Source organism: Netta rufina (assembly GCF_964035555.1).
Source record: "Netta rufina genome assembly, chromosome: 3".
NCBI classification, from domain to species: Eukaryota; Metazoa; Chordata; class Aves; order Anseriformes; family Anatidae; genus Netta; species Netta rufina.
The window spans coordinates 106,783,442-106,796,813 of NC_140125.1; the positions used below are offsets into that span (position 1 = coordinate 106,783,442).

General features: G+C 40.5%; 1 protein-coding gene across 2 annotated transcripts in view; it reads left to right on the forward strand.

Annotated features, from left to right (window-relative positions):
* Positions 1 to 3,581: 3,581 nt before the first annotated feature.
* Positions 3,582 to 13,372, forward strand: part of LPIN1 (lipin 1) — a 75,559-nt gene continuing 65,768 nt past the window's right edge. For both annotated transcript variants that reach the window (XM_084284826.1, XM_084284827.1), the window contains exon 1: positions 3,582 to 3,756. In XM_084284826.1, the coding sequence (XP_084140952.1) occupies positions 3,676 to 3,756 (81 nt within the window). In that variant the 5' untranslated portion in view covers positions 3,582 to 3,675. The remainder of the gene's footprint in view (positions 3,757 to 13,372) is intronic.

Here is a 13,372-nt window from a genome sequence, read left to right on the forward strand (position 1 = left end):
CTGCAGCATCTTGAATCTTACCTCTGCCCTAACTGAGTGTCTTTCATTCCTTTTTCTCTTTGTTATTTGTATAGCTAAAAATCCCCAAATCTGCTGCTATTTAATTTTCTTTTATTTGCCTGGTGAATCTCCCCAGCTGAAAGAGATGACAGTTAGAAAACCCACCAATGTATCTCATGTATTTACTTAGTCTGCACATTGTACATTGCATTTGCAGTAACCATAATCGGAAACAGTGTCCAGGGAGAAAAAACAAGTGGTGTACATGCAAAGCAGGAGGCTTACTACTTGGCATTTGTGTAAGGCAGATTTTATTCTTGCTTACTTTACAAAGCCCCTATTTCAAGGGATTGTAAATTGCCATGGCTGTTTATGAGATAGAACAAAGAAAACAGAGAAAAGCAGTTCCATATGCTGTGTTCATAGCAACTTTGGCTATGTGAAAAAGCTGGGGAAAGTTAAACTGCTCTAAGAGAGTGGCTCTGTCCCAACAGCAGAGTTGTAATTGTATTTAAAAATAAATTAAATTAATATTCAATGAGCTTCAAAATAACTATTAAAAGAATAGCTATTCTATTAAAAATAAGAAGACGATCTTATCAGCTTAGAAAATAAAGTTTACACCATGGCTGCAGTGAGCTCATATTACTATTTTAAATATTCTGGGGTGACTACATTTTTTTTTTCCTTCTCATGACAGAGCACTTACAGATGCTGTTTATAAAAAGAAATTGGCTCCTGTTTGCCCTGTATGATCATGTAATGAAATCATTAGGCTATGTTAAAACTGACAGAAGACTTCTTTATACGCTGCATGATTATCCAGTGAAACTTGCTGATATAAGATCTCAGAGAGGCAACAAGCTGGGTAGGAATCCAAAGTGGCTGCAAAGCTTACATGAACGTGAGCCTGAGAATATTTTCTGTGACTTCTGGGTCAGTCCCAGTGTGTCTTTGGTTAGAAATACTAAGCGTGTATGTAGCAGGAACGTTGTAAAGTCACAGAGAATTGGGATTGGAGCAAGGAAAAGGAGCTGAGGTCTGAGACTATAGGGAGCACTGGGAGGAGACTTCAGGAGAGAAAGAGGCATCAGCCTGGCTGGGGAGTGTGGAAGCAGAGGAGGTGGGAAGGGGAGCAGCTAGTGGCAGTGGTAAACTTGGGAAAAGGCTAGGAACCACTGTCTTAATTTATGGAAATTAGAGACTTTTTCACCACTGATTATTATTCCATTTATGGATTTCTTGATCAGAAACATCTGGTGTTGGTCACCCTTGAACATAAGATGCCAACTCTGACTATGAAGAGCATCAATCTAGGGGTTGCTGGGTTCACCTGTTGCATGGTAGAAATGTTCATAGCTGTCAGGGCTTCCTGGTGAAAGCAGAAAAATCCCAAAGCCGGACGATGCACAAGATGACAAAGGCTTCAGATATACAGTGAGCTGGGAAAGATGTACATCCACTTCTTGAAGAATGTATAAATAAATCTTATGCAAAGGATTATAATGATTGAAACAATTACTGATAGATTGTTATACTTGCTCATCACCGTTTGAAAGCCAACTTAACATAAGAACTGGGTGGTACAGTGGAAAATTACTCCAACAAGCAGTAGTTCCTATCTTTCAAGTGCTGTGAATAGACTTTTCAGCAGAAGCAGGAATGCCATTGAAATTCACTAGGTGTGGCATTTCCCTGCTAAGCAGCAATGAGGAGAATTGTATTGAATTTCCTTCCCTGAAACTGCTCCAGAAAGAAAATGTGATGTGTCAGATAGCTAATAAATGGGTTTCTGTGCTCCCAGTCTTACCATTTTCAGTACAACAGAAGCCAGTAACTTGAGCATCCTGGTAACTTCAGTTCTGTTCTCTTTTCTCTGGGAAGTGTTAGCCTGCAATTTTAAAGTGACAGAACTATTTGGCCACCTCAGATTCAGAGTTTCTAATGTAAATCTAAGTAAGCATCATTTATTTTGAAAATCGGCTCTCCTTCAAGTGTCTTCCAAGTCAATGTCCTGTGATCCTACCTCCTATCAAGTGGAAGTCTGTCAGGCACTGGCACCAGTGGGCTGGAACGGCAGAGTTTCAGGGCAGGAGCAGGGTACAGGGGGCAGCAGGAGGCTGCCTGACGGCACAGGAGGGATGCTGAGGCAATGGGTTTCCACCTCAGCTGGGCTGTCTTGGGCTCTTCTGGAGACCCCCAAATAAATCATATCAGGAACCTGTTTCAGGCCCTAAAAAGCCCTGTGTGGTGTAGTTTGGGACCAGGAGGGTGACTGAGGACACAGCTGAAGCTGATGTAGCTCTTGAAAAAAACATACTGTCAGACCACAGCTTGTGAGATGGTGATACCCTAATCCTCGAGCTCATAATGCCTGGTGGACTGCCAGCTATTAGAGAGGGCTGCCCCTCTTCTGTCCTCTCTACCATTACATGCTACCAAGCTTAGTGCCACTTGCAGTGATGATAGACCACATGCTGGCTACGGGCTATTTCTCTATTAATTGTTATATTTCCAAAGTTTTATTTTTCCATTGCTTGTTTCCCTACTTACTGAATTTGCATGTAGCTTAAGGTGAAATATCAAACATAGCTGGGTGCACTTGTTGATTCGATAATCATTATCAGCTCGTAGCTAGTGCTGGGTCTCTCCTGCAATAGCTCCCTATAAATAGCACATTTCATTATGTAACACTGGAAAGATTTAGAAGGCTTTGCCTGAAGTCACAGATGTATCACCACAGTTCAGATTTTTCAATAATAATTTTATTTCACCACCTATTGCAACCAGATGCCTTATAAGCATTAATAAAATCCAAGCCAAAGGTTATGATCCTGAAAGCATAACAGAGCCATGAATTACTGGTCAGTTCAATTTCAAAGTCTCTCTAGGCCTGATGTAGGGGATGAAACTGCCAGTCAGTTCAGTTGCCACATATGATTTTAGGACACAGCTCTGCAGTCCCCTCTTACAGAAAGAGACATCACACATGTATCAGGACAAGTTTGTCTGAAGCTACACAGGACAAAATTTGTAATAATTGTATTTTACTTTATGGTATATAACTAAAAAGAATCATCAGATCAAAAGGAAAGTGCCCTCTTTCCAACTTTTTATTGCACAGAAGAATAGAAAAGCTGTGCTGCCTGCACATATGCACAGTTATAATTTTGGAGCTCTGCAGTTGTGTAGAAAGGCAGAATTAGATTTTAACATTAAGAACCTGTCTTGAAAACAAAATTAAACCATTAAAATACACACTAAATATGATAAGCAATGGTAATAAAGTGTTGGCAGAGTGAGAATTCCTTATATTCTTTTCACAGAGTGTAAAACTCAGCAAATAGTCTGACCATAAAATCGCGTATACAAGTAAGACAGACACCGACTGTTTGGAAGTTCATTTGTTTGTCAAGCTCTAATTTTTCACTGAACTTTATGACTTAATTAGGATACTTGAGGAGTCAGTTGCAAGGAAAGTGTGCTCTGGTTTACTGAGCTCATGTTTCTTGCTCTGGCTGTGCTTCCAAGAACTTCAGCAGGTAAAATTAGCAAGCAAACGCGATCACGGGGAAAATATATTCTCTGGAGCTTTGTTGTCAACAGCTAAAACCTGAAGGCTGCATTTTTGTATATGGCTGAAATCAAGGCTAGTTTTAGTAGCCTACGCAAAGAATGGGAGAAAATGATCAGCCCAGGATGTCGTCTGAGGATGAAGAACAGCCTGAGAGCCCTACTGGCTCCCCTTGGTCTTGGGTAAGATCTTATGTCCTAAGGCTACATAAATAACATTTTAAAGCTCTAGAAGAAAGTAACAGACTGTGCTCTATAAACCTAGGTAAAACTGAATATAATCAGCTTTTTTACTCTTACAGAGAAGTTTGTGTTTCATCACTTATTCGATTTCCTATTCTATTTCTACCTGAGATATTAAAAAAAAATAAATTAAATGGGGAAAACCTATTGCTCCTATTGTGTATGCCAAGTGCTGCAAGAAAACCTGTCTGATTCCATACTGTTTGCTGTCTTATTGGCTGTGTAAAGCAGCACTGTGGAGAGGTAGATTTTAGGTATAATGGAGGGAAAATGATGTAAAGAATTGTGTAAACACCTGCTTAAGAGGTATCTTTTAAGAAGAGAGCCAGTGAGACCTCTATTACAAATACAGAAAAGCTTTGCCATCATTTTTTGATAGAAATTGCCTTAATATAAGACATTCTGCACTAATAGTCTAGTAGCAGTGGCTACATAGGACTATGGTTTAAGGCCTGAGCTTGATGCTTTATGATGCTAGAAAGGCTGTGTGTCAGTGAAGTTTTCTGCTGAGAAGATAAAGGATGCGTTCATTGCAATGGGGCTTTGAACTGAAACAGGAACAGCTCTACTGAATAATATGAGAACTCTGCAAGTGTCAGGAAAAGAGGGGGATATAAAAACAAGGGTTTCAATTACTTTTTAGAAAGCATGTTTACTACTGTAGTAGTTAAAAAAAAAAAAGTATTGAAATTAGTTTTTTTGTTTGTTTTCATTTCATAACCTTAAGTTTAATTTTCTTTGTACAAACATATACATCTATGATTTTTCTGAAAAAATATTAATGTTTGATAACTTCCTGGGAACCCGCATGAAATATCAGTTATATGCTTACTATTTGCTTTATATGCTTAATATTTGTGCCTGACCACAAATATTTAGAAACTATTTCAAAGTCATTTCTTTTTGAAAGTAAAAGTATAGAATAAACTGTTTTAGGTGATGATAGAATTGTGGATTTAAAATAGTTCATCACTGGAGGAACATGCAGGGAGGATGAAGAGGAGTACCAGTTGTTCTCACTATCAGTCCACAGGATTACTGATAAGTGACAGGACTGGTGTGTTGGTGAATGTCTATCTGGGTAGTAAGATAATTTATAGATGTTGATTTCTTAACTAAGAGTAAGTGAAAACTCTGTTTTCAGTGAAAATCCCCTGCAGACTGACCAGAATGGAGGCTGGGTAGATAGAGATACTGAATAGTTAGCAGGTGGTTAGATCTCTAAGGAACATCTAAACTATATTCAGTTTGGTTTATAAATAAGGCAGGGATTTTTTTCATTTTTATTTTTACTTCAAACTTCAGTAGATTTCTGGCTATGAGTTTTATTAAAAAATTGACAATTGCATTTGTATGATTTGTACTTTAGTTTAAGTTTCCTTCTCTGAAATTCTTTCACATATATGTCTCTTAAATTGTCATGGGAAATCATGGGTCCCACTGCTCTGTGGAACAATCCATTCTGCAACAAATATGAAAGTTTCATTGCAAGTTAAATAAGCAGTGTTATTTAGCATATAAAGCATATTGGATTTCTGATAGAAATAAATGTCCTAAAGATCATTTGAAACTGTTGCTGTTGGCCTTTAGGAGTTGCTGACTCTAGGTTTCTGCTAAGGACTTCAGAGAGGAAGACCATTTCTCTCCATAGATTTACTTGTGTTCTGTGTGTCAGCATATGGTAGAGTAATTAGAAAAACTGTGGTCCCTGAAGATGAGGACTGAATACCTATATCTGAGAGTTTTAAGAGCTCTTCAATAAAAAGTTTCCCTAGGTATGCAAAGATAAATATATGAGCCCTCAGATTAAGCTTTGAAATGTAACATGCGATTAAAAAATTACATGCTTCTAGAAAGAAAACTGTTCTTTTATAAGCATATAGGCCTCAAAGCACTTCCTCTGATTTACCATGGCATTGTAAAAGGACGACACAAAAATGATTTCATACAGGCATTTCCTTTCCCTGAGGGTATTGAACATGATTGTACACTTCTCTCCTTTTTATTAGAGGAATAAAGGAGAAGATATGTAAAACGAACCACAGGCAAAGAAATTATGCATCACTGAAAGAAGCCAATGTATCACGGTAGGGGTGGTGGTGCTGTAATTTAGACTTGAAATAGAAAGATAGTAATGAAGACAGCTTTATGGTAATTGCACAACAGATTAAGCAGAAGGAAAAAAGTTACCTTAAAAACCTGCATAACCAGTTCAATCTCCTTTTTTTTTTTTTTTTTTTTTTTTTTGACCAGTGACTGGCAATGTGTCAGCACATGAAGTTTCAGTAGAAAATTGTGACTAACCTGTGTGGTTGGAAATGGGATTCTTAGGAACAGGATGCTGCTGGAGCAGCACAACCTGCAGCCCAGGTTGCAGCTGGACTGCATCAGCTGTGTTATTCTTGTGTATCTGCCTTTCTAGACCTCCTGTGAAAGTAAGATAATTATATATTCTATTTAATGTTGTAGCCCATTGCAACAGCTTTGTATTTATAATGCAAAGGTGGATTCCTTTAGCCTATGTTTGCACCAGTTGAGCCGTATCTAAATCGGGAGAGGCTTATACATGTTTCAGTGCTATGTGCTAGGAAGAGCTTCTTTCACAGGTCTGGTGAACTTTGGGAAGAGCAGACCTATAGTCCATCCCTGCCCCCTGCAAACACATATAGACAATATCCCCAATATACCCTGCAAAAGTGGGAGCGAGTGTTGCCTGGTAAGGTGAGAAGTCCATGAAGAACAGAAGGTAGCCAGTCTACCTCAGGAAAATGGCCTGGTGGGCATGGAGGAGTGAACCAAGACAGTGGTGTGCTGCCAGCCTTCTGACAAGGTGGGCCCTTTCCCAGTCCCCTTTTCCTGCTGGTGACAAACCCTCTGCAACCGATTAGTGGCCTGCGGACAGGGATAGTGTCTGCAGGCATCTGACAGGCTGGGCCGTGCGTTGACTGGTGAGGAACGCACCCCAACCTCAACAGTAGCACAGGGCCTGCATCGATCTGGAGACCTCAGCTGAACACAGAGAGGGATATGCTGTTTCAGCACCCAGGAGGGCTGCTATCATCAAGCACCTGCAGAGGCAGAAAGCGTATTTTCCTCAGACTAACACAAAAGGAAAGACACAGTTACTTTGCAAAGCTAGCTAACTACAGCTTTTCTGTAGGGCCTGTCTCTGATGTCACCTCCAAAACCTGCTGCTCTCATGTGTCCCAAAACATGAAGGAACAATAAAATCTCTGCAGGGTGGTGACATGGCCACCATGGGTGTGTGCTGCTTTCTGAGCCAGCACCTAGGTGCTAGCGAGGGGAGATTGATCAGCTTGGGAAAGCCCTTGATAGTCACAGGGGACCCTCAAGAGCCTTTGCAGCAGCTCAGGAAGTCTTCTGAGGTGTCACAGTGAGAGACTGGTTGGTGACACTGAAGTAACAAGCATGGCTTATGCCTACACAGCACCAAAACATCGAGACCAGGCCGTGCATAAGAACTGCAGTGCTAGGAAGTTGGGGTCAGGACGAGTGTGTGCTGGGCATGGAAACCTGACTGTCCATTTTGTGACCAGGAAGCGCACATGGGGCCCATGTGGCAGGAGCAGGGGCAAGGCCCTTTATTCCTGTGATTAACTTGTTTGGATTCAACTTTTTTTTTTTTTTTTTTTTTTTTTTTTTTTTTTTTGTGGTTTCATCCGTTCAGTCAGGGGTTTTTGAAAGATGTGCTTGAAATCTCAGTATTCTGGGGCAGGCAGCTGTCTTGTGAAGTGGAGGATGGCATGAGGCTGTTTTTGGGAAACAACGTCAGGTGTAGGGTTGCATGCTTTCCAGGGAGAGCCCATACGGATGGTTTTGTATCTGGTAACTAATGAGATAGCATGGCATATGTAGATTAGCTAACAGATGCTGTAACTGCTGTTCATGTTTAATTACAGAAACATGTAGGAAGCACATTGAAAGTACTCACCTAACCTTCATTATCACCAAATTTTAGAGCAGATCTGGGCCTGTCAAAGCACAGAGGACACAAGGATCTATGTGAATTCTTGTATCAAACACAAACTTCCTCTACAGCCTTGGGCAATGTCATGTTTTATTTTGCAGAATTTCCATCTGTTGTAGGGATCTCTGTCGTGAAGTCCCAGCTTGAGACCTTCATGCTCAGAGGGACTTCGGCAAACTTTACCTGAGCTGCATGGGCTGAGCATCTGTGAAAACCTAATTTTTTAGGCTAATTTAACCTGAGGATTATATTGTCTTTTGAGATCCTTCAGGAGAAGCCTTCTAGAAATGCAAAGCATTGCAGCAGTTGCCATCTGCTGCCAGTTGATGCAGCCTGGGCAGAGGGGCTGGTTGGCTCCTCAAGGGCAAGTTTCTGTGCCTCTCCAGCTAGTCTCGGATCAAACACTGAGTGAATGATAAAATACCCTTGTTTCTCCAGGGCTGTAGCCTTCTCCAAGGGAAGCTGAGCCCTGGAGCAGAACTGGCAGTTGGCTGGGGAAGATGCTGGGAGGCAGCATGCCCAAAGCATTGGGGGCTTTGGAACAAGGCTCAGATGCTGAGGGAGGTAGGCTTCATCAGTGAGAGGCAGCTACAGGAAAAGAGCTGCCTACAAAGGGAAAATTTATTTGCTTTTAAACATGATAGTTCTGTTATTTACTCTGCTTTGGTGTTATAGGCAGATTACTGCATTCAAAGGCCCTAAAAAATCCAGTGGGTTTTCTGGGCCTGAGCAGAACTCAGGTCTTTCCAGCAACAGGAGCTTATTTTCATGCCATGCCAGGCACGTCTGTAGTGGCAGACCTGTTTGCAGACCCTTGCTCCCATTTCAGAGGATGAAGGATGTATTCTTGCAAGAGGAAATAAGGGTAAATAATGTTCTCTCTGTGGATCAAGTACATGTGCTGCCTTCCTACCTACAGAAAAACAAACAGTAAATTGAATCCAGACTGTGCAGTCTTCTCTGCAGTGCCTAGAGCACCTCTCTGGGAGCTGACTGAAGACTGGATCCTTCTGCACTTTGTTCAGAGCAAACTGCTGGAGGTCAGCAGTCCCTCTGTATCTGGAGATCATGTCTCAGAGAGACTGCCCTGTCCTATTATAGATATGAAAGTTCAGCTCAATACATGAGGACCAAAGGATGTGAGGGCAGTAAAACACTATGAAGGTTATCAGCTGCCTCGCCTTCCAGTTCCTGTCGCCTACACTGCTACAAGGCTTCTTTCTTTGCAGGATGAGTAATGCTTTAATAACACTACTTGATCTTAGGTTGCCATAAATGCAAACAGAGTGTTAACCTCCATGTTTCCAGTTCTTGGAGTGATCTGTGACAGGTGACTCTCACTTGCAGCAAAACTTCCCACCATTTAAAGGTGCAGCCCTGGCTGAATGGCTGAGGAAAACCTACACCAAGTTCTCTGTTGCAAGTGCAAAACACTTCTAAAGGTGGAGGAAATGAGAAAAACATAATTCAAACAGGATGAAAGCACAAAAATGTCTCCAAGAACCAGGGCTGCCTTAAAATATGTGATTTTTAAAGGCTATGGTACATATTTGTTTCTCACTACCAACTTGGGAGCAAACAGTCTTGTGGATGTCATCACTTTCACAGAGCTGAAATAATTAAGAAATTGAGAGAGGAGCTGCTTATGTGGAGGACTACAGACAGGTGTGGAGGTGAGAGTGGAAGCTTGCCCCTGCAGTAAGGCAGCTGCAAGAAGAGAAGGGAACATTTTACTGCAAAGGTCTGAACCTTTGGACTCATCTGCTTAGTGAGCAGAAAAGAAAACAGCAAAAATGCATGATGTGGCTGAAAAACTACAGAACTAAGCATTTCCAGGGAGCAGAGTTTATATGGCCTTCTCTTGTAAGTGCATCCTCTTAATTTGAGGAATTTCAGAGGCAGATGGGCTCCTCCCGTGAAACCCAGTTTTAACCTGCACAGTCAGGAAAACATCAGCTGCCGAGTCAGCTTTGGGGATAAGTTAAAAGCATAGATGCTCCTACTGCTTGATCACTTGATTTGAGAAAAGGAGATATTAAAAGCTTAGATTCGTCAAAGGATTTTTGGTATCAGTAGCCACCCTAGCAGGAAAATCTACCACTATTTTTCTGAAGAATTATAAGAAAAAGCAGTTCCTGATCCTGTATCTCAGACACTGAACCTATGATCTGGATTGCTCAAGCTGAAGCCAGCACTGTCTATTTGCACCTTCACCACTGTCCTCAAGCTCTCCATGCACTGTGTCCTGCAGGGCTCTAAAACTACCTCCCAGGCAGAAAGTCTGTGTGCATACATCAATTTAGGTTTTAGCAACTGAAGCAGAAAATATAGCAAATCAAAATTTTTGAAAATATGTATTTTTAATGAGGACTCTGGGGAGATGAGGTTTCAGTGTCACAAAGAATCCTGCAGTGCTGCCAGGGCATTCAGGAACAGGCATCGGGGGCTTGTTTCTCCCTCAAGAGCACCACTTAGAAGTTACAGCTCTGAATCTTCAACATGTGGCAAGCTATGATTTTAATTTTTACAGTTTCCCAGTTAGTCCATCATCCAAGCCACAGACAACAGCACAAAAGAGCAATCGTTTACTTGAACAGAGCAGGCTCTATATTACAGGCATTGTTACCAGGCAATAGAGACATGCCCCTTCATGACAAATTCTGCGTCCTCCCTTCTGAAAGGCCAAGAAGAAAATACTGGAAGGATAGATTTATTTAGTACCTATATTCTCTTGTCTCCTCAGCCTTTTTTGTTTGTTTGTTTGTTTGTTTTTCTTTTTGTTTTCTGAATTTTGTGAGAGTCTTTTTCTGATCTCAGAGCAATGATGATTTTGTGGCATCACAACTGAAATGTACTGCTCTAATGTACAACCAATTTTTCTTTTGCCCAACAAGCATGGGGAATAGAAGGGATGAGGGCAGGATATTGCTACCTTTCTTTTCTCTTTCTTTATTTCTTCAGTGGCAAATGCTTGAAACTTGGAGTTTTTGGGCTAAGTGGTAGATGAGCATGGTATTTGATTCATGAATCAGGTGAATAGTTTAAATATTTTCTTTGTTCTTGTAAAATATTGATCTAGTTTCATGAAAGTGCAGTAATCTGTCTGCATAGGTGCAAAGGAAGAAAATATGTTCTTTTTCATTCTAATGAAACCCTATAGTTGTTTTAATTAATTTACTTAATAATATTGTTTTTCAGGCCAAAATATTCACATTGCAAAACTCCACAGTATGGATTTTTTATTTATTTTTTTTTTTTGGTGAGAATCCCTGTTTCATGATAGTAATTTGCTAGTATCCTCTGAAGCTCTTCTGGTCTGCAACATATCCTAAAATGAAATTAATAATTTCTAATGAAATTTTATGAGCAAGTTTGCAAGCTCCAGCTGTGCTCCTTTCTTCTTTTGGGTATTCTTTGTTGCTGCCAAAGGCCTCGAAAGCTGAGGATTTCTGAACCAAAAGTGACCTCCAGTGGTCACACACATCATTCATGACTGATGCCTAGCATTTATCTTTCCCTTGTTAGAAAAGAGACAATGACGTGGTAATAATTATCAGCCTGCAGCCTCTGCAGCACAGCCTCCTTGCCACCATGGTCAGTCAAACGATTCCTCACATCATCCTTACAATGTGTTTTGTATACCAACAGACTTGCTAACTACTATGAAAGTGTTTTTTTTTTTTTTTTTTTTTTTTTTTTTTTTTTGGTTACTTTTTCATCAGTGCTGTACATCTCAGGAGTATTTCTATCTGCATTATGCTTGGTCTTGGGTCTGCCTGGCTCATCCTCTTTGCTCACCCTCTGTATGCACAGCTTTGATGTTAATGTCCTCCATACAGCAATCTGGTTCCTTCTTAGGTATTATGCTAGCAATTTGGAGTTCTGCATACCTTTGCTAATATAATCACTATTTTTCCTTTTCAATCTGGAAATCTGATAGATTACCCTATCTTCTCCTACACGTTTTATCACCCCATGGACTTGCCTTTTCTTTGGCGTTTGAAGGTGGAAACACACAAGGCAGAGGTGTAAGCAGGACTTTGTGGGATGTCCATCTCAGTAAACACCTCTGAGAAATCTGTAGAGAATTCAGGGATCTCCTTTCAGCATAAATGTCTGAGCACCTCCAGCCTCCCAGCTTTTGCTTAAAGATTTTTATGAAAGACATCTTATGGGGGGCTTTTTTTGCAGGGGGATGCTTAGGAAATTCAATAGAAATGCACTCTTTAATCAATAAACTGCTAAAAATATTTGTATGAAAAACTCTTTTGAAAAAACAACAGTTTCCTTAATTTGTATTAGCCTAATTTAAAACAAAACTAATTAAACTTGAAGAAGAGGAAACTAACTCCTCTGTTAGTATTTAAATGTCCTGCATCTTTACATCCTCAGTTAGATTCACTGGCCAAGCCACAGCATTTTTTTTTTTGGAGGGTCGGTGGAAATGCAATAGTCATTGGAATTTGAGCTAATTTAAAGAAATACAGACATGGCCTTTGATAAAAACGTTTGGGTACTCATAAATCCCTTCCCTTGGAAATTTTATTTTGCATGTGCAACAGGGGCAATGACTTGAATATAAATCAAGTAAGACTTGACTCTCATCTGAGACTGAGAAACAATCGGCAGCTCTTGGCCTAACCCAAGCAGTGCTGGCCTGACTCAGGGTGACAAAGCAATTCTCCCTGGTGCTGCTGGATGAGTGTCAACAAACCACTGCAACTTTCTCAGTTACTCCATCTGTTAAAGGGGGATTATGCTAATAACATCTTTTGTAACATGCTTTGAGATTCATGGAGGCTGTGCTGTATACAATTTAAGAGGGATTTAATAAACAGATGGCAAAGACAATATTTTTTCCTCTCCTTTGTAAAAATTTACATAAGTGAAGAGAGTTAAAAGAATAGAAGGAGGAAGTTTGCTTTATTTTCATTTTATTGCTCCCTTCTGCTTCCCTCCGGCAGCTGTATTAGGTTTTGTAAAGTAGAAGCTTGTAAAGATGTCCACAGAGCATCTCTGCAGCAACACATTTGGATATAAACTGTGCCATAAAGCTTTTTTTTTTTTTTTTTTTCCTCAAAATTAATATTTTTCTCCCTCTCTCTCTTCTTTCCTCTTTCTCTTCTTCTCATCTCAGGGTGATAGGCTGTGTGTAACCAGGCCATCATGGTACAGCTGAAAACATGTACTAATCCTTATTTATGTGATGCACTAACCCTTATTTATATGATGAGCCCACTGATTTTGATATTCTCCCTCCTCTTATGAGTGCTGCACAAATCTCAGTAGATTAGGGAATGGAGCAGGAAGGAAATCTGTGTCAGAGTCAGTCCTGGGGATCTGCAAGCACAGACAACGAATGGCAGAGGGAGAACAGCATTTTATCTTGGCGTAACATCGCGACAGACAAAAAGGTGGTTTATTAATAGGGGGGTGGCAGACATGCTATCCCAACACTTTAATGACTGCAAAAACAAGATTGAGGCAGGTGTCTAATTTCCTGCTGGCAGCTTGTGCCTAATGGGTGACAGGTTAATGCTGAGGGAGAGGCAATGGTCAAGTTTCCGA